The sequence below is a fragment of the Pongo abelii genome, chromosome 5 (genome assembly GCF_028885655.2).
Source record: "Pongo abelii isolate AG06213 chromosome 5, NHGRI_mPonAbe1-v2.0_pri, whole genome shotgun sequence".
Taxonomy (NCBI): domain Eukaryota; kingdom Metazoa; phylum Chordata; class Mammalia; order Primates; family Hominidae; genus Pongo; species Pongo abelii.
In genome coordinates this window covers 21,083,369-21,108,925 of record NC_071990.2, presented here as the reverse complement: position 1 = coordinate 21,108,925, position 25,557 = coordinate 21,083,369, and the positions used below count along the sequence as shown (strand labels likewise).

General features: G+C 37.1%; 1 protein-coding gene and 1 long non-coding RNA gene across 6 annotated transcripts in view; one reads left to right on the top strand and one right to left on the bottom strand.

Annotated features, from left to right (window-relative positions):
- CDKAL1 (CDK5 regulatory subunit associated protein 1 like 1) overlaps window positions 1–25,557 on the bottom strand; it is a 715,037-nt gene that overhangs the window by 142,913 nt on the left and 546,567 nt on the right. For all 5 annotated transcript variants that reach the window (XM_054557269.2, XM_024248919.2, XM_054557271.1 and 2 more), the window contains one exon: window positions 25,102–25,282. In XM_054557269.2, coding sequence (XP_054413244.1) covers window positions 25,102–25,282 — 181 coding nt within the window. The remainder of the gene's footprint in view (window positions 1–25,101; window positions 25,283–25,557) is intronic.
- Window positions 23,796–25,557, top strand: part of LOC129059897 (uncharacterized) — a 59,227-nt gene continuing 57,465 nt past the window's right edge. The window contains exon 1 of the long non-coding RNA XR_008526066.2: window positions 23,796–23,849. This is a non-coding gene — a long non-coding RNA (uncharacterized LOC129059897). The remainder of the gene's footprint in view (window positions 23,850–25,557) is intronic.

Genomic DNA, 25,557 nt, shown 5'->3' with positions numbered 1-25,557 from the left:
TACAGCCTTGATATGCACACCATCTATTGTAGGAATGCCATGAAGATTAGATGAAATGTCAATAAAATGCTTGCTACAGTGTCTGCATATAGTAATCACTCAATAAATGTTAGTTCCTATTATCAACATACAAGGTTCTTAATTAGTTTTCCAATTAACATGACTGTGGTGTTCAATATCACTTGTATTCATTATCTTATCATGAGCTGAAAGGTAACAGATGTCTATTTACTTATAGCTACAAAGACATCACCCTTGTAAAAACTTTCTTCATTAATGACTAGATGATGTCTCTCCATAAATTCAAAGAATGATGATAACCCTAACACTGGCATGCTATATAGCAATAAAAAACAAGAGTAAGCTACTCTCTTCTCACCATGATCTCAGCTCCTATGTAACTTCCTATTTTAATTGGTTTTAGCTATGCATTCGCAATATTTCAGAGGCAAACAAGAATCCAATGTCCTCAAATCTCACTATATAGGAATTAATATTTATGGCTTACTTTGCTCTACAGACCTTAACCTGGCTTATAAAGCTTGCCATGATCTGACTCTTGACCACCTGGCCTACTTCATTTCCTACAAGTCTTCTCACCCATGATGCTTCAAGCTGTAAGGTCTTCCTTTTTGTTTCTCCACGCTCATTTCCTTTTGAAGGTGTTTGCATGAGCTATTTCCTCAGCCTCAACTCCTCTCTCCTAGTATCTTCACAAGGCTACTCCTTACTCACATTTAACTTAGATGTCACCTCCTCAGAGAGACCTTTGCTGGCCAATCCAAAGGATCTACACAGTCACATACTTATTATGTATGTCTATTTTAATTTGCTATTTGCACTTTTGTTTTTTTTTCCTAGAGACAGAGTCTTGCTCTGTTGCCCAAGCTGGAATGTAGTGGCAGGATCACAGCTTACTGCAGCCTCTGCCTCTTAGGCTCCAGTGATCCTCCTGCCTCAGCCTCCTGAGTAGCTGGGACTACAGGTGTGCATCACCACACCTGGCCAATTTTTTTTATTTTTTGTAGAGACAGGGGTGTCACTATGTTGCCCAGGCTGGTCTCAAACTACTGGGCTCAAGCAATCCTCCCACCTCAGCCTCCCGAAGTGCTGGGATTGTGGGCATCAGCCACCACACCCGGCCTATCTGTAAATTTTTTAAGGCATGGGAATTTAAAAACATTCATCTCACCATCAACTGACGTTGAAAAGAATGTCAATTAATCCTTTTTGTTTTATTCCTTTAAAAATCAAGGGAAGTAAGTGCTATGATTTTAATTTCCATAAGCATAATATACTGTAAAGTTGCATAGTGCATGACCCAGTATCCATAGATAATGGGGGAGAATCATTTAACATTGTCTATATCATACTAATTTTATTTAATTTATTTTTTGAGATGGAGTCTTGCTCTGTTGCCCAGGCAGGAGTGCAGTGGCATGATCTTGGCTCAATGCAACCTCTGCCTCCCAGTTTCAAGTGATTCTCCCGCCTCAGACTCTTGAGTAGCTGGGATTACAGGTGCCTGCCATAACACCTGGCTAATTTTTGTATTTTTAGTAGAGACGGGGTTTCACTGTGTTGGCCAGGCTGGTCTTGAACTCCTAACCTCAAATGATCCACCCTCCTCAGCCTCCCAAAGTGCTGGGATTACAGGTGTGAGTCACCATGCCTGGCCTATCATATTAATTTTAAAGACTTGTAGAAAAATAGTGTCAATTCCAAAACAAAAATAGTGCTGTGACGCCAAGTATTAATTAATGAAAGCAACAGGAAATAATAAGGACATTTCCTAACTTTTGAACTAGCTATGCTCCATAACTTTGTTCTTTATTTGGTTGGTTGAAGTAAGACTGCATCTTTTCCCATTATAAATAATTACATTTTGTTAGAACTTCCACTTCCAAAAAACCCAAAATGACAACCGAAAACCAATTATTTAACTACATATCTGTAGATTATGGTTGGTTTTCAATTATATTTACTATTTATGAACTATTTCTATGGGGAAATGAAGTCTTCTGCAGTTTCAGGTTAATTGAACTAATTGTGCAGTGGTCTCTTGCCCTTCTTTCCCAGATCTCTGTTGACCCAGATCCTGGAAGTACTATCTTTGTTTTTGAACCTGTTTTTCTCTGATAGGTTTATATGAAGTATAGTCACCAGCCAGATGTTCAACTATGTTGTTCCCATTGATAGGGACAAGGGACAGAGAAATTCTAGGCAGAAAAAAGTGGGTCCCTGGCATAACCCCACCCTCAAGCCGAAAAGCCTTAAACTGTGGCCCAAAGTGAGAACTTACATCCCTGTTTTCCCGCCCGAATACTGCCTTTTCCTAAACAACCCATGGCCCTGTCCCGCCCCATCCTGTACCTATAAAAACCCCATATTCAGCCAGTAGACAGGACTATGGTTGGATGTTAGAGAGAAGCGGCTTGACTTCAGAGGGACAGGTTGATGGCATAACTTTGGAGAAGAATCTGGTCAGAGATTTTTGGACAAATTTGTTTTTTTCTAGGAAATGTGTGTGTGTGTGTGTGCATGCATGCATGCATATCTGTATATTAAATATACATTTATATAAACACATATATAAAATTATTCTAAAAAAATGTTAAGAACCATTGACCAAGAGTTAGAGTTAGATAAAATGCTCTCCCAGGAGCCTTTTAGAAACTACTCATTTGGTGGCCATGAAAGCCAATATTCTTTAAATATGTTTTTGGAGTATCAGCTGAGGACTATAGGAAGGGAGCAGAAGATAATCACATCAGCAGTGGTGTCCTAGCTTGTACACCCCACTTGGCAAATAAAAACACCTGAAGTTGGCCAGGAGCAGTGGCTTATGTCTGTAATCCCAGCACTTCAGGAAGCTGAGGCTGGAGGATCGTTTGAGCCCAAGTTCGAGGCTGCAGGGAGCTGTGTTTGTGCCACTGCACTCTAGCCTGGGAGACAGAACTAGATGCCATCTCCAAAAAAAACAAAGACTTGAAGTTAACTAGGCGCCCGCTCCTTAGAAGGCAGTTACAAGGAGCAAGGATGTTTCTCAAAGAATCAGTTACAACCCATATAGAGTCCTCCGTTAGAGCAGCTGTGATTTTAAAGTTTTTTTCCATCTTACTCTATTTCCAATGACGTCTGGCATCCCTTGCTCGGTCTTTGGATAGAGTATGGGGCACAAATCTTGCTCACAATTTCAGGCAGTTTATGCATTGTTGTCTTAGGCCTGGGTGCAGAAGGAAAAGAGTTCACTAAATTAATGGAAGGGTGGATACATATGGTGAAGTTAAGGAACATCATACTAATTAATAAGCGAGAGTTATTGGGCTACAGAGGTTTGGGGTGCCATTTTAACCAATGCTTGATACATAATTGTTCCCAGAAAAATATTTTAGGACAGCGACATTTAGATCTAGTGAGACAGTTAAGAATTAAAAATGAGGGACTATGATATTTTTTAACCTTTGTAAATTTCCTCAAAGTTTTCATTCTGTTTTTCTCCTGTCTTCTACAGAGAATAGCAAAAAAAGTCAAAGTGAAAAAGCAGTTTGGGCAAAGCAACAAAGAGCTTGGGCCCTAAACCATACTTAAAGCTGGTCTTGGGCAGTGGGGGGGAAACATGGCAAGTGGATAGAGTTTAAAAAAGAAAAGGTCTCTGGGAACTGTTAGGAAGGTAAAGGGGCTACTGGGAGCAAGCAGAGAGAAGACTCAGTGCCAGACTCTGACCCTAAACATCTACAGATGCCCCTTTTAACAGCCAGGACATCAGTGTTTGCCTATGGCTCCCACTAGTTCACCCACCTAGGCGCTGGCATGGATCAGGCATTTGATAAGTCATTTTATCTCCTCAAACCTCTATGAACATGGAATTTGTCTTTAAGTTGTAGCACCAGTTAAAAGAATTTTGTCTTTAAATGAGTAAAATTTTGGCTCTAAAATCCTATAGATTTAAAATAGTAATTGAGGAGTCTATATTTTAATTAAGTTTCTCAGAACTTTATTTTAGGCACTAATTTTCTTTCTCCCTTGCCACTATAATTTATTATAGATACAATATTTAAGAAGCAGAGTATGGAGGCAGAATTCTTGGTTTTGAATCCTAAGTCCACCATTAATTGTGTGACTTTGAGCAAGTTATACTCTGTGCCTCAGTTTCCTCTTATGTAAAGTGGGGATAAAAACAATCATTACCCACACGGTTGGCGTGAAGATTAAATGAAACAACATATATAAAACACCAAAACAGTGCAAGCTACACAAGGTCTATGTAAGCTACCAGTATTATCCAGTGTACAAGTCATAGAGATTCTTCCTTCAACTTCTCTTGCCTTTCTGACTACCGTCATGGTCTCATCAAGGCACTGACTCTTAGACTTCATAACAACACTGTTTCATTACCGTCTTAATTCCTGCCTGCAGCCTTTCTCCACTCTGATGCAATTAGCATATTTTTACTAATTTCATCTTTCTACAGCACTGCTTAGATTGCGTCACTCCTTGCCTACTGAGTATAGATGTTATACTTCTGATGGCTCAGTTTATTATCTAGGAAGATTCCTAAGGGCCAATGCGGTTGTAGATCCAGGAGGATTATACAGTTGAATTCTCTTGATGGAGCCCAAAGCACCTGGTAAAAAGTCTTTCTCGTTGTTCACAAGAAACCCTGGGTTTTACAACTGCACTGCGATCACTTTCTAAAAATGTCTCATACCTCACTCCCAATATCTTTCATGTAGTGAAAAGCTCAGCTTAAAAGTTACTTTTTTGTTAACAGTGACCTTGATCATCCCACTCACAAGCCCCCAAGTTTTAACAGCCCTTTGTATCGCTCTTACAGCAGTGGAGACACACGGTCCTGTGGTACTGTCAGCACCATACTTCCTCTTCCTTTCTGGATTACATGCCACTTGAGTAAGGAGCACCCAGGAGTCATCTTGAGATGTAGTGTCCTACCCAGCACAGTTCCTTGCATGTAGTAGAAGCTTACTCAATACTAGGCAAATTAACAATTTTTATTTTAACTACAGTTTTGACTATAATTTCTAAAAGAAATGCAGTTCTGACGGCCAAAGTGATCAAGAGACTTACACGACTCCCGAAAGCCATGTTTTGGGTGATTACAGGCAAAAAGATTGCTGTAGTTACTACACACTAGTGAGATGGCACCACCAGACAGCCTTCTTCCAATCTTCCCCTGGATAACTCTGGCTGCTAATGTAAGATAAAATCAAATTAAACTCTTTCACAGTAGTCTTTAGGTTTGTTAATAGGATAGGATTTCAGGTACCTGACACGTTATCAGTATGAACAACCTTTTCAACCCTTAGAGAACACACTGATTTTCGTTTTAATAGTATTTGACTAGTTCTGGGTTAACCTAGAGAGAAGAATGAAGAAGGCTGCTCCCAGGGGATTGTGGGGCTCCCGGGGCTCTCTGCCAAGCCTTAATGTCAAGTTAGTTGGGAAGGAATCCATCAACTACTGCATCATATAACTTTGTAACGGCCCAGGGATATCAGTCATATATTTTTGTGCTTGATTCCAAAACCAACTGGAATTTACATGGGGAATTTTTCTTCCACCTCTTTATATTTGTTTATCCTAAAATAACAAGCTCAAAGAATCCAGAAAATAGTTAGAGGGAATACTTTGTGATTTCACTGATAATAAACATTGAGAGGAATGGCAGTAAAGGAATGTAAGTTACATGGAAAATATTTTTTACTCCAAGAGTATGCCTTTGACACTAAGTCATACCCAAGCAGATTTGGTAAGTCAGTATTATAGTACTTCAGGAAAAATAGTTTACTTATGACCTAAGAATTCCCCCTAAAAACTAAAAATTCGTCAACTGAATTTACCTAGCTTCTCTTAACCCACATAGGTTTTGATCTGCACAGTTTCTGAGGATGAAAGATTTACATGTATTATCTGCCAAGTAAATAAACAGGCACTCCAATGAAATAAATTTCTGCCTTTCCAACTTTAGTTGCTCCTCTGTCACTATATATGCAATTCAAAATATTTTATTTTAAAAATATAGTCTAAGGATTAAAAACTATTAGAAATAATCCAAAGATTTAGAACAGATTAATCTATTAGAAATGAAAAATCTTTTGGACTACATAAGATGACAGTTCAAGTCATCATAAAATTGCAAATGTGAACTAAACCACTGAGAGTTTTGAGTTTTCAAGGCCTCCTGTTTCTTTCTTCTACGATCCTATTCAATACTTGGGATTACAAGTTCTTATCCAAAAACAGATAACCATGTAGTGAAGAAACTAGACAAACCAGCTAACACCTGAACCAAGTGATCAAATTTAGCATCACCAATAAAGGGCAAAAGCACATCATATACCTTATCAGATCTTCTGAGAAGGATATGACATCATTTTTATTTAGCTTAAGAGGGCAAAGCATATAACCTGAATCTAATCATGAGGAAAACTCAAACTCAAATTGAGGGACATTCCATTAAATAACTGGCCAGCATTCTTAAAAATGTCAATATCATGAAAGATAAAAAAGGCTTAGGAACTGTATAGATTCAAGGAGACTACAGAAATAGAACAACTAAATGCAAGCCATGATCCCGGACTGACTCCTCTATTGGAAAAACAATTGCTATAGATATTATCGGGGCTCTTGATAAAATTAGAATATAAACTGTAGATTAAAGCACTGTGTCAATGTTAAATTTCCTGATTTAGATAACAGTACTGTGATCATGTAAGAAACTCATTCTTAGGAAATTATACACTAAATATTAAGGCGGTAAAGGAACATGATGTCTGTAACCCATTCTGAAATTGTTTAGCAGCAAAATATCTATGACTACATCTATATCTGTCTTTCTCTTCAGAGAAAGAGAAAGCAAATGTAGCAAAATGTTAAAAACTGATCATCTCACTAAGGGGCATACAGGTTGAGCATCCCTAATTCAAAAATCCAAAATGCTCCAAAATCTGAAAGTTTTGAGCACCAACATGACTCCACAAAATTCCACATCTGACCTCATGTGAGGAGTTGCAGTTAAAATGCATTCAAACCTTTGTTTCTTGCACAAAATTATTAAAAACATTGTATAAAATTAATGCTAGGCTATGTGTATAAGGTATATATAAAACATAAATGAGACCGGGCATGGTGGCTCACACCTGTAATCCTAGCATTTTGGGAGGCCGAAGCAAGTGGATCACTTGAGCTCAGGAGTTTGCGACCACCCTGGGCAACATGGCAAGATCCTGTCTCTACAAAAAATTAACCAGGTGTGGTGGTGCATGCCTGTAGTCCCAACTACTTGGGAGGCTGAGGCGGGAGAATTGTATGAGCCCAGGAGGTTGAGGTTACAGTGAGCCATGACTGTGCCGCTGCACTCCAGCCTGGGCAACAGAGCCAGACCCTGTCTCAAAAAAAAAAAAAAAAAACAAAAGAAACATAAATGAATTTCACGTTTAGACTTAGTTCTCATCCCCAAGATATCACATTATATATATGCAATTATTCCAAGATCTGAGAAAAATCAGAAATCTGGAAAACTTCTGGTCTCAAGCATTTTAGATAAAGGATACTCAACTTGTACTGGAGGTCTTTGTATTATTCTTACAACTTTTCTATAAAAGACAAAATCATTTTTAAGAAGTTTAAAAATTTTCTAAGGCCTATAAACTCACTGTCATAATAGAAAAACAACTTTAAAAACTGACACTTGTTTGGTCGAAATGTTCTAAAATTACTTTGAATTTATGGGATGAGTACTTATTTTACTGTTTATAAGAGCAAGGACCAATAAAAAAGAATGAAGTCTCAGTCTCAAGCTTTTTACTTAATAGTTACATAACCTGAGGCAAATGAACTTAACTTTTCTGAGCTGAGCTAACTAACTCATGTGCAAAGTAAAAGTCATAAAAGACACCTAAAAAGATTGTTGAAAGAATAACAGGAGACAAAGTACATGCAAAGCATAGACTATGTTTGTTTGTTTCTGGCACATATTAACATCCAAACAATGGAAGGTTTCTTCCCCTGCCCTTCTAACTTCTTATCTTATCCACACTTCTCTGAAGGCATGTCATTATAAGTAGCAAAATAAAACACCAGGACATTCATCTTAGATTACAAGATCCCAGATGGAACATAACTAGTACAGTACATTTTTGTCCATTTGAATGCTTATTTGCTCGTATTTGATTATATTGTCCTTAATTATGAAATAAGTGTGGTTGCAAGGGGCAAGAGTTTTAAAAGAGTTTCATGTTAGATTACCAAATCTATTCCATTGACCTGAATACACAGTTAACATTATACACAGCTCTTACACTTGGAACTACATGTATAAGTCCTTTGGAACGTTATAAATATATGGAGTTATTAATGAACCATACTTATCACAGAACAAAAATAAGGCTAAAAAATAATGTATATCGGCCGGGCACAGTGGCTCATGCCTGTAATCCCAGCACTTTGGGAGGCTGAGGTAGGTGGATCACCTGAGGTCAGGAGTTTGAGACCAGCCTGTCCAACATGGCCAAACCCCATCTTTACTAAAAAAAAAAATACAAAAATTAGCCAGGTGTGGTGGTGGGCACCTGTAGTCCCAGCTACTTGGGAGGCTGAGGCAGGAGAATTGCTTGAACCTAGGAGGCGGAGGTTGCGGTGAGACGAGATTGCGCCACTGCACTCTAGCCTGGGCAACAGAGTGAGACTCCATCTCAAAAAAAAAAAAAAAAAAAAAAAGATATATCATTATAAGGTTCTTTATCTTTAGAAGTTACTCCAAGAGTCTACTCACTTCTAAAGTTGTTACTAATGTAATAAAAATGAATTCAAATTGAATATTACAATTTTAATAAATCAAGTTCATATAAAAGGCATAAAAGAATTATTATATAGATCCTTGCAGTTTTTCTGAAACTTGTATAAAACAAGGTATGTAATCACCACTGGAGAAAAAGTTAGACTGAAATATAATAAAGATGACTTTTCAAAGGATAAAATTTATATTCTCCTTATTTAATATAAATTCACTCAGTCGTTCTCAACTCTAATACCTACCACCTTTCAGCATGTGAGAGAAAACTTATAACCACATATCTTCTTCCTCTTTTGGTAATTACAAATTCATAAAAGAAGCAGTATAAAAATGAATGCCAAAAGGCAAGCAAAAAATTAAACAATCATAAGAAACAGGTTGAGTTTATTTCTTTGACAGGCTTTTTTTTTTTTTTTTTAATGATTTTCTATCACTACAAAGCACAAATTAAAATTGCTATCAGTGAAGTCAAGGCTCTTCAAAGCATATATGATTCTTCATTATCCTAAAGTTGGGTTATTTTAGAAAACTTGAAATGCAAAGATTCCCAAGACCAATTATATATTCTCAAGTACAGTCATCCCTGATTTTTTCTAGAAATGGCTTATAATTAACAGGAGAGTCATATGAAAGAGCTTTTAGTACCAACAATCTGTGGGTTTTCTTCTTATCTTTACCATCTTAAGTAAAAACCAATCCCACAAAAACATGGCTCCATCCCGAAGTTAGTCTACACTTGTACTGTACACATCTGGTCCTGTTGGTCTGACTACACAAAGTTGATTTACATGGTAATGGAACTTAGTTCATCATTGTCACATTGGGGCTAAACAAAAAGTTGGGCCAGTGCTCTGTGGCAGGTAGGCAACAGGTCAGGTTCAGAGGGCAGAAAATTAGGGGGAACACTGATAGTACAGAGGGAAAAGGTTGGGATCCTGAAAGGATGACTCTGACTGAGAGGAATCAGGAGCACACTCTTAAAAAAGATATTACCTGTGGCAGTAAAAACTAATAGAGTTCTTACTGGTGACACTCTCTGCTGTGGTGTCTCCCTGGTCTCCTTGTGCAGGTCCCTGGGAGGAGAGGTGCTGCATTAGCCCACACTGATACACTCTGTTTACACTGCTGGAGAGCATTTCCGTCTTAGAAACAGTCTTTTCTTTCATGAGATCTTGACAAGGTCTGCTTCCATTTACTCTAGATTAGTCATGTTTGTTAGATTCTCTATTTCAGGTTCAAGATGGTGGACAACCCAAGGGTATCATTGGCAAACTTCCCTCTATACAGCTGAGGCTTAACAACAATTTTTGTTATTTTCACGTTTCCAAGTTCCAAATGTTAGCACCCCATTTTCCTTTTCTTTTGTTAGTGTGAGAGTGGATATAAGGGAAGTGCTCAATTTAAGAAGGATTCAAAGAAAAAAAAAAAAGAATGATCCAATCAGGGCTCCAGCTTCTTCAAATGTTCCCAAGTCCAGAGTTTTCCACATGGTTCAAACACACACACACACACACACACACACACACACACACACACACAGACACAGTTGATAAGCTTATCTTATGGTGCTTAGAACAACAAAAACAAAAAGAAAGATAAAGAGGCCACAAGGAAAAAGCCAATTCTGTAACTGGTGAGTAGAAACAGCTTGGGAAAAGATAAAATCAAGTGGGGGAAAAGATAGGGAGCAGACAAGGAAAGAGGGCTGGAGGGGTTGGTGTTTCTACTTCAGAGTAGAAGAGGTTTGGCCTGGTCCAGGAAGTAATCTCATGACCATTAGGAAAGATAATGTCATCAGCACCAGCTGAAGCAAAAGGCAAAATCAATTTATATTGCCTCAAATTTTCAGCAATGTTCAAGGGTCCTTGTAAAATGTTCTTGCCTACCGATATTTGATCTGTTAAGTCTACAGTCAAGGAAAACCCAATTAGTGAATGCCTGTGGCATGAGATAATGTTTTCCATAGAACACAGAATAATTTGCTGACATGCAACTAAGTCTGGGACTTGGAATGATTTAGTCCAAAAGAAGAAGGCGTATCTAAAGTCTCAGGAATAAGTCACAGAGATTCTTTAAATCCACTTACTAGTTTCCAAATCTATCTCTTGCAGTATCTTCTCAATGGGCTTTCTGATTCCTTTGTTCCCCTGCCACCTAGACAGAGCTTTCCAAAACAAACGTAAGATCACTACTACTCAGTAGCTCTCTACTGCCCACAGGACAGTTTAAAGCTATTTAACATGGCTTATACGGCCATCTTAATCTAAGCCTTGCCTATAGTACCTGACTCATTTATTGACACTAACCTATTCCTGCATATTGTTCTCCACTTCATCAAAAACAAACAAACAAACAAAAATATATCTCACCACCCCAATGGGAATGAATTTTATTCTCATTAATGTTCCCTGTTTTATTTGTGCCCAGGTTCTGTCCCATGCCGCCCCTAAAACAGCCATTCTTCCTCTCACACAGGCACCCCCCACTTCTCACAGCCGATGGCATCTCAACTTTCAGAATTCAATTTTACAGCATTTGTCAATCCAACACATACTGAGTTCTTGCTCTATACCAGGTATTGTGCTAGGTGCACATGATAGAAAGATTAGCCCCCACATTTCTCAAAACCAGTTATACATCATAAGTGACAGGGTATAAATAAGCACCAAAATTTATGGGAACACGAAAGAGGTGGGGAGGAGAACAGGGTGATCATCCAAGCCAGGGATGATCAGGGAAGGCTGAAGAGAGGCTTAAATGCTAAGTGCAAATGATCCAAGTTCTCCTCCTCACCCTGCACCCTGCTGTGTGAGAGGACGAGGAAGGAATCTGAGGCAGGGGAGATGAATATAAAAGTATGCTGGGAACTACAAGCAGTCAGATGTGGGAGCAAAGAGTGAGTTGGAAGGAATGGCAAGATCGAGGAGTGGAGAGGCAGGCAGGAGCTCCTCTGTATGATCTTGGGCTAGTTAATCACTCATGGCCTCAGTTTCCTGATGTGCAGAATGACAATAATAACAGTTCTAACTGCAGAGAGCTGTGAGAATGAAATACATTAAAGGGCTCAGAACAACATCTGACATATAATCATGGCTAAATGTTAACTCTTACTCTTATTTTTGTTATATCATTATTATGATTAGGCCCAAAGATTATTGTGACTGTAGGGTAGTATTTAGCTAACTGTTCACAGATCTAGGAATAAGCGTGTGTCACCTAGTGATACAGCAAACCCTGGGTAACATGAAGCCCTGAAAGATCAATTAATTTATTTGTCTCGAAAAGCCAGACAATGTTCTCAGATCAAAATATCCCATAGTGTATAAGTTTCATATAGTTGCAGTAACAAATTACCACAAAACACAAATTTATTATATTACAGTTCTAGAGGTGAGAAATCTGAAATGAGTCTCCTAAAATCAAGGGTTTTGGCAGGGCTGTGTTCCTTCAGGAAGCTCTAGGGGAGAATCTGCTCTTGCCTTTTCCAACCTCTAAAGGCCACCTGCATTTTATGCTCATGGTCCCTTCCTTGACCTTCACAGCTTATCACTCTGACCTTTGTTTCTGCCCTCACATCTCCTCCTCTAACTGGGACCCTCTTGCTCCCCTTTATTAGGATCCTTGTGATTACATTGACCCCACCCAGGTAATCCATGAAAATCTCCCCATCTCAAGAGCTTGAACTTAATTGCATCTGCAAAGTTCTTTTCACCATGTATATGGTTTGGCTTGGCTCTGTATCCCCACCCAAATCTCATGTCAAATTGTAATTACTGTGTTGAAGAAGGGACCTGGTGAGAGGTGACTGGGTCATGGGGGCAGACTTCCCCCTTGCTGTTCTCATGACAGCGAGTGAGTTCTCACAAGATCTGGTTGTTCTAAAAGTGTATAGCACTTCCCCCTGCCCCTTTCCTGCTGGCCATGTGAATATGTGCCTGCTTCCCCTTTGCCTTCTGCAGTGATTATAAGTTTCCTGAAGCCACCCCAAAAGCAGAAGCCTGTACAGCCGGAAGAACCATGAGCACAATTAAGCTTTTTTTCTTTATAAACTACCCAGTCTCAGGTAGTTCTTTATAGCAGTGCAAGAATGAACTAATACACCATGCAAGGTAACATATTCACAAGTTTCGAGATTAGGACATGGATATCTTTGAGGACCCATTACTCTGCCTACCATATTTGGTCTCATTGCTGCCATTTGAGCCCCTATAACAACTAATTTAATAATTATATTTTAGTATTCCTATTTGAATTCAAGAAAATTTGATCAACTAATTGTACAAACAAAAAGTCATTAGATTCATAATAAAATAGAAGGTGAAAGAATGGGAACTGGAGATAACATATTTACACCAACCATCTAGAAAAAGAAAGCACCTAAACCTTTCTACATATATAGGTTGAAAAGCGGCCTTAAAATTGTCTAATAGAAAAATCAAAGATTATTAGGCATTTCAAGAAGTCTTTGAGATCATTAAGTTTATGTTAAATAAATATCCTCTGTATAAAAACCCACACAAAGTAGGAGGCTCCCAACTATCTTTCTATTATAATCTAGCTCATACTTCCCTCTAGTATAGAGTCATTATAAAAAGCTCTGTTAAATGATCTGCTGAAACCTAGATACAACAAAATTATGGGCAGGCTAAAAACTCCATCGAAAATGGAAGTAAAAACAAAAATGATGTGTCCAGAAGAAAGGACTTCAAAAGATCAACTGGAAGGGATCAAGTACAATTAAGTTGCGTAAGAATAAGAATGCCAAGATAGTCTTTCTAAAAAAGAGAAGTTAAAATGAAAAAGTTCTTGAGAAAAGGGTCTTCCCTATGGGTATGTTTGGGAATCAATTTAGAATAAAATGTACTTAACAATCCAGAGTATAAAAATTCTTGAAAATATTTTTTCTCTTTCCTCCAAGAAAACAAATTTAATTAAAAAATCTGACACTGAGTAAATAATGTAATTCTGTTATTGAGTAAGCTAAAAGCATCAGGATTCCTTCCATTAAGGCAACCTGATATTCTTTCAAACACTGAGTTGTTAAACTTAAGGATTACACTCAGAAACAAAAAGGTTTAAAAGCATTTAAAGAGACTGACAAAGCTCTTTTATATGCTATGTTTCTTGGACATATGTACATGTGCGCACTCACGTATCTGTGTGTGTGAAAAATAAAATATTCCTTGACCCACTGGCAGCTAGATTTGGGAGAGTCACTGTATGTCATTGAGTAAGCTTCTATATATGATTTAAGAATATTCTTTATTCAATATCTGTTCCAAGTGGTCACCCTGCCTTGGTATGAACACCCACAGCAACAATGTAATTCCTCACAAGGAAAATCTGCCAGAGACCGTTTTGGCAAAGCTGTCTCTAACCCCCACAAGAATGTCCCTCCAGCCCTCTTAGAAACACTCCCTTACATTCTTTCTTAAGGGTAAAAGTTCCAGAAACTGCAGGTAAGTGAACTATGATTCTTTTATGGGGACATACATTTAAAGATATTGCCTTTACTCTCTGGTTCCAAGATGTAAGACAAGCAAGCAGGTAGATGTATCACAATTTAACATCTTAAAGCTATATAAACATTCTAACAGCCACTCTTGCCATCTAATTTTTTTTCAAGTCATAAGACTCCTAATATAAAGATTTCACAACAATTTCATTATTCATCATCAATATTTTCTAAAAAGCAAAGTCTGGAATTGACCGCCGAGGATCAAAAGACTTTTTAAACTTAGGTGACCATTCATAGGCAGACCAAGAATCTCAGCCACAATTTAAAAATACTACTGGAATTACTTAAAATGAATGAAGACTAATGACGGAAGACTTAATGGAACAGAAAATATAAACTTGCAAATCTGACCTTTCATCTAAAAATCTAGTCACTCTCATTTGGCTTAGGTGATTTCATTATTAAATCTCTTATATATTATAGTCTTGTAAAAGCTAAAAAAAAATAAATTTTAGTTTATCCTGTTCATGAAAATATATTGTCTAATTTATTTTCATTATAAAGTTAAGAGGATTATACTTTTTTTTTCAGTAGGCAATCAAGGCAAAGAATTCATCTCTCCCCCTATACAAATACAAAATTCAACTAAAGGGTGTTTTATCCATTTGGGATTTAAATAATTAAGAATACAAACAATTTAGTTCATTTATTAGAGCTCTGCCATAATACATTAAAACACTGAAATTTATTTATATTAATGCTAATATTTATGTAAAAGTAAATATGACGGGGAGAGTATACTTATCCTTATGTCATTTACAGGGGAAGAACATTTTTTGGGACTTGTTGTTAGCAGAAATAAAATGTATCTAAGAAAATAGTATATCTTCACTAAGAGGCATTCTAAAGTCAAAACAAAAAGATATTATTTGAAAGCAACTGGTATTGTACTCTTCTAATAATGGGTTAGCATCTACTTTCATTATTGATTTTTTAAAAATTTACAATTGGCACACAATAATTGTACATATGTTCACTGATGATTCTTTTGGCAAGGAAATAGGCTTTGGAGACTCAGAAGCGGGGAGGTAGGAGTGGGTGAAGGATTAAAAAAACCACACTACATTTTGGGTACAATGTACACTACTCACATGATGGGTGCACTAAAACCTCAGACTTCACCACTATACAATCCAACCATATAACCAAAAACCATGGGTACTCCTAAAGTTATTGAAATTTTAAAAAAATTATAAAATTTTTAAGAAAAAAACAAAAAATTGCTACCCATTTTGCAATAGTATTATATTTTAGTGAATTCTAGTTGCATACGCAGTTTCATAAACTACCTAAGACTGGTAGAATAGACAATTATTAATTTTTAGTAAATTTAAGAGAACCAAGAAGACTCAGTGCACATCATATATCTTCTGTTTGACTGCAGATCTCTCAAGTTTCATCATTTTTGCTTCTTTTTACCTAAGTTTCTGCATTTTATAAAGAAGAAACTCTTCCAGGCAATGGTTTTTACCTAGAGCATAATTACAGGGATGTAGAAGAGTCTTGTGGATTGAAGTGTATCCCCCACAAAAAGCATACTGAAGTCCTAATCCCCAGTACTTCAGAATGTTACCTTATGTGGAAATAGGCTTGTTTCAGACATAACTAGTAAAGATGAAGAGCAGGGTGGGCCCCTAATCCAATATGACTTAGTCCTTATAAGAAGACAGCCATGTAAAGACAGAGACATACACGGACATCTTGTGACAATAAAGTCAGAGACTAGAGCTATGCAGCTGCAGGCCAAGAAACACCAAAGAGTACCAGGAAATCACCAGAAGCTGGGACAGGCCAGGAAGGATTCTGGTACATGATTCTGAGGGAGAAGAGGCTTTTCTTTGTACTTGTAGCCTCTAAAATCGTAAGACAATACATTTCTGTTGTTTGAAGCCCCCTAGTTTGTGGTACTTTGTTATAGAAGCTTTGGGACATTAATACAAAGAGGTTTAATAAAGAGCTGCATGAGAAGAACAACGGTGCAGAATCCCAAAATATTGGCTCTTGAGAACAGAACAGTATAACTGAGAATAATAAAAGGAAACAGCTTCACCAGTTGGCCTAGGACACTCTGAACCTAAGTTTACTGTTTCAGATTGCAGTGCAGTGGAAAGTTGAAAAATTTCCAAGTGTTAAATAAAATAATAAACAAAATGAATAAACAAAAATTAGTCTGCTTCAAAAGAATGAGAAAACAGGCCATAGACTGGAAAAATATATTTGTAAAGCACACATCTAATAATGAATTGTTACCCAAAATATACAAAGAACTCTTATAACTCAACAGTAAGGAAACAAACTGCATGATTAAAAATGGGCAACAGACCTGAACAGACACTGCACCAAAGAAAACATACATATGGCAAATAAGTATATGAAAAGACACTCAACACCATATGTCATTAGTGAATTGCAAATTAAAACTACAGTGAGATACCATTACACACCTGTTACAACGGCCAAAATCCAAAATGCTGACAATACCAAATGTTGGCAAGGATGTTGGCAAGGATATGGAACAAAAGGAACTCTCATTCATTGCTGGTAAGAATGCAAAATGGCACAGTGGCTTTGGAAGATAGTGTGGCAATTTTTTATAAACATACTTTTACAAACATACTCTTACCATACAATTCAGCAATCATGCTCCTCTTTGGTATTTATCCAAATGAGCTGAACACTTATGTCCACACAAAAACCTGCACATGGATGTTTATAGCAGATTTATTCACAATTGCCAAAACTTGGAAGCAACCAACCTGTCCTTCAGTAGGTAAATGGATAAATTATGTTATGTCCACACGATGAAATATTATTCAGTGCTAAAATAAAATGAGCTATCAGGCCATGAAAAGGTTCAAAGGAATCTTAAATGTATATTACTAAAGTGAAAAAAGCCAATCTGAAAAGTCTACACACTCCATGTTTCCAAATACATGACATTCTGGAAAAGGCAAAATTAGAGGCAGTAGATGAGTGGTTGCCAGGGGTTTGGGGAAGAGAGGGATGAACAAGCAGAGAACACAGGATTTTGGAGAAACGGAATTATTCTGATGATACTATAGTGGTGGATGCTTGTCATTTCACATTTGTCAAAACCCATATAATGTATACCACCTAGGATCAATCCTAATGTAAACTATGGACTTTGGGTGAAAATGATATGTAATGTAGGTTCATTGATTGTAACAAATGTATTGGGAAAGGCTGTGCATGTGTAGGGGCAGGAAACATATAGCAACTCTATGTGTTATTTTCTGCTTAATGTTGCTGTGAATCTAAAAGTGCTTTAAAAAATAAAGACAAAAAAAAAAAAAAAAAAAAAAGATACTACTCTATTCCAGGCCTGGGTGACTGAAGTCTAAAACGTGAGGAAGATGGTAACAGGCTATGTTTAGAAGATAAAAGACAAGACAAAAAAGGCTTTTTTTTTTTTTTTTTTTTTTGAGATGGAGTCTCACTCAGTCGCCCAGGCTAGAGTGCAATGGCACAATCTTGGCTCACTGCAAGCTCCGGAAAAAAGGCATTTAAAAGCTGATTTTATGCAATGAGTTCTGCTTCTGGCTAACTAGCTAGTATCAGACCAATGTTCTTGCCAAGAACAATTAAAAAGGTGAATAAAATGTACAATCTGTACTATTTAAACATGAAAAACCTACCAAGGAAGTGAGAGATCAAGCTCCCAGAAAGAAGACAAGCCCATGGAGGACACCTCAATATTTGGAGTCACTTTTTCCTTCTAGACATTTATCAATGTTAAGTAGTGCCTGGGGTGCTGAACGGCCAAACAAAAGCTAAGAGGCGGAGTAAATACACACAGCCTGATGCATTCTCATGAGCGTGAGATACAAAAATTAGAGTTGAAGATCTGCCATAAAGAAAAAGTCCTGGTAAAAACACCATAGAATTTCAGCTGGGTACTAGAAGAACTACACTAGGTGGTACGTTAATGTGGCATGTACCAGTTCACAAAAGCTGGCTGTGTGCATCGCTTCCCAATGCCATGTTCAGTGATGTAACACTGGTAATCTGAAATTGGCAACAGCGGAAGTATTCACACTATGGAAATTGGCGAATGCTACAGATCAGAACTCTTTCTCCCGAGAGTCACTTGTTAAACACTAGCACACAACTGGCTGCATTCAAAAGTAAGGGCAGGCAGAAATAAAGCAGTCATCAGAAAGAGTGAAAAACAGTCTCAAAAATCCATCTCAGTCAGATTAAAATAATCAGTTTTTACCTTAGCACCTGGCAGAAGCAAAATAAAATCCTCCCTGGAGCCTAGAATCTACAGGTTTTTAAAAAATAAACAATGGGCACCATTCTAAAAAAGAAAAAAGTACTAGGTACATGGAGAAAAAGAAAAACAACCAGAATCAAGAAAAAACAAAACTAAAAAGCAGAAATGAACCAATATCAGATCCAAATACTGGAGATTCTGGAATGGACTTTAAGATAACTAATATGTTTGTATTAGTCTGTTTTCACACTGCTATAAAGAAATGCCTGAGACTGGGTAAATTATAAAGAAAAGAGGTTTAATTGGCTCACAGTTCCACATGGCTGGGGAGGCCTCAGGAAATTTACAATCATGGTGGAAGGGGCAGCCGGCACCCTCTTCACAAGGCGGCAGGAGAGAGGAGAGTCAAGAGGGAAGAGCCCCTTATAAAACCATCAGATCTTGTGAGAACTCACTCACTATCATGAAAACAGCATGGGGGAATCTGCCCCCATGATCCAATCACCTCCCACCAGGTCTCTCCCTTGACACGTGGGGATTACAATTCAAGATGAGATTTGGGTGAGGACACAAAGCCAAACCACATAAATGTTTAAAAACTACAAAGGAAAATATGAATAATTTAATTAGAACATGGAAATCTATGAAAATTCAAACTATAATTCTAGAATTAAAAAACACATTAACTAAAATTAGAAATCCCATAGATGGGTTTGCCAGCAGATTAAAAACAAATGAAGAAAGGATTAGTGAGCAAGATCAGTGCTTCACAAATTTTAATGTATACACAAATCACCTGGAGATGCAGACAACGACTGAACAGGTCTAGGGTGGGGCCTGAGAGTCTGCATTTCCAGCAGCCTCACAGCTGATGCCAACACTGCTGTTCAGGGACTACAACTTCTGTGGATGTTGGCCCAGGGACAATTATGAATACCAAGGAACTAGGAAACAGATAAAGAGGAAATATCCAGACAGAGACACAGTAGAAAGTGCACAAAGTATAGCAAAGAATATATCAGACATTGGGGAACAAAAGAAAATATCTAGCACATGTAACTGAAATCACAGGGGAAGAGAGAATAGAGTAGAATATATATCTGAAGAAAGAATGGCTAAGGTTTCCAAACCTTCTGAAAAAATGAGGACACAGGGCAAAAAAACACCAAGAATCCTCAAACACGATAAATACAAAGAAAAGTACTCTCAGCAAGAGGCTAAGGTAGAGCAGGGATGATCTCATAAAGATCTGTGGATGTAGCATTTATCTAATGGAGTAAGTTCCAGTGAAATCCAGGGAAGACCCACAAAATTCCTGAGAAAACTGAGCCAAAAAAAAAAAAAAAAAAGAGAGACAGAAACAAAAAGAAAAAAACCCAAAAACACCAAAACCAAATAAAAAAACAAAAAATTCGCATTGCCAATGTAGACTAAAAGGGACAGAGACAGTACAAAATAAAAAGAGGCTGTAGGATTCTTAACATTCTCATGGCAGAATCAGGCTGAGAAAATTATTCAGCTGTACACATGTGCTATCTTTCAGGAAAAGGGAAAGATAACTACACAGAGTGGAACCAAACGATCAGCAAGTACAGCAAATAGCAAATTCACAGTCCCAGAGATTAGAAGGGGTGTGTAACCTGGGGGTGAGGAGGATGAGAAAATCTGGGGGACCTGGCTCATGCCTGTAATCCCAGCACTTTGGGAGGCTGAGGCGGGTGGATCACAAGGTCAGGAGATCAAGACCATCCTGGTTAACACGGTGAAACCTTGACTCTACTAAAAATACGAAAAAATTAGCCTGGCGTGGTGGCGGGCACCTGTAGTCCCAGCTATTTGGGAGGCTGAGGCAGAAGAATGGCATGAACCTGGGAGGCAGAGCTTGCAGTGAGCTGAGATGGCGCCACTGCACTCCAGCCTGGGTGACAGAGCAAGACTCTGTCTCCAAAAAAAAAAAAAAGAAAATCTGGGGGACCAACTTAGAATCCTGCTTATCACATTGGGCAATTCTGTCAAATATTTTAAAAAGAAATACTTTACTTCTATACAAACTCTTCCAGAAAAATGTAGAGGAAGGAAGATTTCTCAACTAATTCTATGAGGCCAATGCTACTCTGATAACAAAATTAAGAAGACATTACAAGAAAACTACAGATCGATGTCTTCCATGAACAAAAAATGCAAAACCTTCATGAAATATAACCAAGACAACAGAAATATTTTATCAATAGCAATATATCACAACCAAGTAAAGTTTATTCCAGGAATGCAAGGTTAATTTAATATTTGAAAACCATTCAATGTAGGTTATAATATTAACAGAGACTTAGAACAAAAAACAAATCATATTATTTCAATAGACAAAAAAGCATATGATAAAGTTCAACTCTATTCATGATTAAAACACACACACAGACACAGGGAAAAATAGGACTAGAAAGGAACTTTACTAATTCCAAAAAGACAGCTAACTTTTACATTTAATGGTAAAATTCTGAAAACTCTCCCCTTGAGCTTGGGAAGAAGAGAAAGATGCCCAATTCTACTCAGTGTACTGAACATTCTTGCCAGTATAGTAAGATAAGAAAAGGAAATAAAAGTCATGAGAATTGGAATGGAAAAATTAAAACTATGACTATCAGATGACATAACTGTATACTAAGAAAATCTAAAAAAAAACCCTACAGAAACACTATTAGAATTAATAAGTGAATTAGTTGGGCAAAATAAATATATTTTAATCAACTTTATTTCTAAGTAGCAACAAAAATGAAAATCATTTCAATAGTATCAGTGGAAACACACATGTAGGAACATATTTAATAAAATGATATGTAAGACATATACAGAGAATTATAAAACATTATTGACAGAAATTAGAGAAGATCAAAATAAATGAAGACATATACTTCATTTAAGGACAGAAACTTGATATTATAACAACATCAGTTTCCCCCAAATGACCTATAAAATCAATATGATCTTAATCAAAATTCCAGCGGGATTTTTGGTGAAACTTGACAAATTTACAAAAACAAAAGAACAACAATAGTTAGGGCAATTTCAAGAAAAATATGACATTGAAATACTTACATTGCCAATATCAAGACTTACTATAAAGCTATGGTAGTTAACCTGTGTATGGGTGGAAAGACTGACAAACAGACCAAAGGAACAGAATAGATGCCCAGGAGAGACCCACACATGTACATACATGTGATTTATAATAAAGGTGGCCAGGCAGGCGAGTGAGGCAAGAATGATATTTTCAATAAACTGCATTGACTCAAACGGATAGCTTCCGGGGCAAAAAAAAACAAAACAAACTTGAACTTCCCCTGAAACCCAAACACACCTCATACCTTAAATTAAAATAAATTCCAATTGGACTGAAGATTTAAAGGTAAAAGGCAAAATGATAAAATTTCTAGAACAGTACATTGAGGGGTATCTTTATGATGGTGTGGAGAAGGTAAACATTTCTTAAGAGGACACAAAAAGCACTAACATAAAAAAACCATATTGATAAATTCTACATTAAAATGAAGAATGTCTGTTCTTCAAAAGGCACTGTGAAGAGAAAAGGTAGGTTACAGAATGGAAGAAGAAATTTAAATTACCATGACCTGCCAAGAGCTGTACCCAGAATACGTAAATAACTCCTATAAATCGGAGGTAAGGGCGGGTTGTAAATCAAACTGGTAAATCAACAGGTAGACGGGCAAAAGATTTGAACAGGTAATTCATGAAAAAAGACACCCAAATAGCTAATAAACATATAAAAGACACTCAAAATGGTTAATTAACAGGAAAATATAAAACTACAATTAAAATTAAGTTACATTCCCACCACAATGGCTACCATTAAGAATGTAACAATACCAAGAGCTCGTAAGAATATGGAGCTTCTACCATTTTTATATATTGTTGTTGGGATTTCAAATTTATTCAACTATTTGGGGAAACTATTTGGCAGTTATCTAGTAAAGCAGATCAATTTCATTTCCTATGACTCAGCGATTACACTCCTAGCCAGACCCCCCAGTGGAAAAGTTTACACACAAGTGGAACAAAAGAAAAAAACAAGAAGAACCCTGTCAGCTGTATTTGTTGCAATACTAATATTGGGATTCTGAAAATACCCAAGTCTTGCTCTGTCGCCCAGGCTGGAGTGCTGCAGTGGCGCCATCTCAGCTTACTGCAAGCTCCACCTCCCGGGTTCACGCCATTCTTCTGCCTCAGCCTCCCAAATAGCTGGGACTACAGGCGCCCGCCACCATGCCTGGCTAATAATCAATAGGATGAATAAACTGTGATATATATATGCACGCTGTAGAACACTGCCTGGCAATAACAATGGATGAACTACAGCTACTTTAAAAACAGATTAGTTCGCCAACATAATGTTATGCAAAAACAAACAAATCCCCAAAAACCCAAAATCCAAGCACTCAAACATGAATTCTTACATTTATATCCAGAATAATAATGGGTAAAACTATCATGTGGTGTCAGAATAAGGCATGGTGGCTTCCTTTGAGGAGGGAGAGAGGACAGTAAATGGAGGACATGACAGGGACCTGTGCGGTACTTGGTGATGTTCGATTTCTTGATCTGACTGGTAGTTATAAGGAAGTATTCACTTTACAAAAGTGCACAGCCATATACTTTTCTGTAGGTACGGTACAAAAGCTTTTTTAGCAAAGAAGAAGTAAAGTTTAAAAAAAGAATAGATTGAACTATGAGAACAGAAAACAGATCAGTAGTTGTCAGGAGCTGGGTGTGTATGGAGGGAGAAGATGATTACAAAAAAGGGTAAGAAGGATCAGCTGGGTGCAGTGGCTCACACCTGTAATACTGGCACTTTGGGAGGCCAACATAGGAGGATCGCTTGAGTCCAGGAGTTCGAGACCAACCTGGGCAACATAGTAGGACCCTGTCTCTATTAAAACTAAAAAACAAAATGAGCTGGGCATGGTGGCATGCACCTGTAGTCCCAGTTACTTGAGATGCTGAGGTGGAAGGATTGCTTGAGCCCAGGAGGTTGGGGCTGCAGTGAGCCAAGACTGCAGCACTGCACTCCAGCCTGGGCGACAGAGCGATACCCTGTCTGAAAGCAAAACAAAACAAAACAGAACAAAACGAAAGGGTAAAAAGGAATCTTGAGGGGGCTGATGGAATTGTTCTATATCTTGATTGTGATGTAGTAGGTTGCACTACTATATGCATTTGCTAGAAGTCATAGAACTGTACACCAAAAAGAGTGAATTTTGCTGTATGTAAGTTATACCTCAATAATATATACTTGTGATATAGAAGAAAATGAATTAATTTGGCATCTTTTTATGTTTGTGGGAAGTTAATGATTTGTGGTGTTACAATCTGCTTTTTTTTCATTGATTAGATTAGAAAGAAAATTAAATGGTCCACCTGCAAAATATTTTCTTACCCTTGTAAACACAGAAAGTTGTAAAATTAAGATGAGGAAAATTTGGGGAAAACAAATAATGCTCTTCATTTTGGTTTTATGATATTCACTTTTGATTTTGGGAAAAACAGACTTTAACTAATATACATCTATTTTTCAACCACATATTGAAAGAATATATATGTTGTGTTTGATATTCACTTATGCTGTAACAGAAAAACAGTAACAAGCTCTGGGTTATTTCTTTGCATATTTATTCATAAAAACATTTGAGGCAAATTAATGATAGGGCATAATTTTTTAAACTTTAGGTTAGTGCAAAAGTAATTGCGGTAATTACTTTTAAAGGCAAAAACCGCAATTACTTTTGCACCAACCTAATAGTTATTACAAACAAAGTGGAAAATTTTCACTTAAATTTCTACTTGCTCTTTAGGCTTATTTTACATTTGCCCATATTCAGCCAATGAATCTAGAAAGTAGATATTTGTTTTGAGACCCTTAATTTCTGGGGCATTCTGGGAAACATTTTGCCTTTACTTGATTCCAAACTTATTAACATTCATTAAGAGTCATTTTATTCTACTGTATCTGTGAACATGAAAGGATAAAATTAAACTGAGGCTTGTTGTGAAAAAACTGAAAAAAAAAAAAAGGTAGAAAAATAGCATCAAATCTATCCAATAGAAAAGTAGCAAAACTAGGGGGATCCCAATCAATAACAAACTATGAAAAGGGTCTCTTAAAAAGTAGGGTAAAAATGAAGCCTCATTTACACACAAATATTTAAATATTGCCTTATTTTGAAACATCCAAAAGTTTATCTTACACACACAGGTAAATACTAGATACTAATTAAAAATTTTTTTCCCCAAGTCATCTGAATTTTACTGTTCAAAAGAAGAAAAAGGTGATTATATTTTAGTTGCCTAAGGTCATTTAACTCATCCATGGCCCCCTGGCCCCTGACCCCAACTTGGAAATCTCTCCATATTTTGTAATTTAAGGGTTATCACATGAGCAAGTTGTGTGAAGGTAGGCAACACAGCTGCATTTCTATAGCTACTGGCAAAAAACAATACCTTACGAGAAAAAGATCTTACCACTTGTGCTGGAACTTGTTCCATTTTTGCAGCAGGAGTTCCTGGTCTTGGGTAAAATTGGTTAATAAAGAGGCTTGGGAATTTGTACTCTTCAACAAGTTTCACTGTTTCTTGAAAATCCTGATCTGTTTCTCCAGGAAAACCACAGATAATATCTGTAGCAATAGTTATTCCAGGAACTCTAGAAAATAACAAGACAAAAATGTAAAAACTTGACTATAAGCCATAATTATTCTATTTCCCTGACATTTTAAATACAATTTTATGGTAATTAAAATTTATTTTTATAAAAAGTACACATGCAAATAGTTTTAAAGAGTCCTAAATACCAAAAGTTTAAAATGAAAAACAGCTGGCTGCCTGCCATTTCCAGGGAAACCCATCTTAAATTCTTTTAAATGGTTCTTTGTTCTCTCCTCTATATTTAAAAATAGATGCTAATTCTGCCATTTCTAG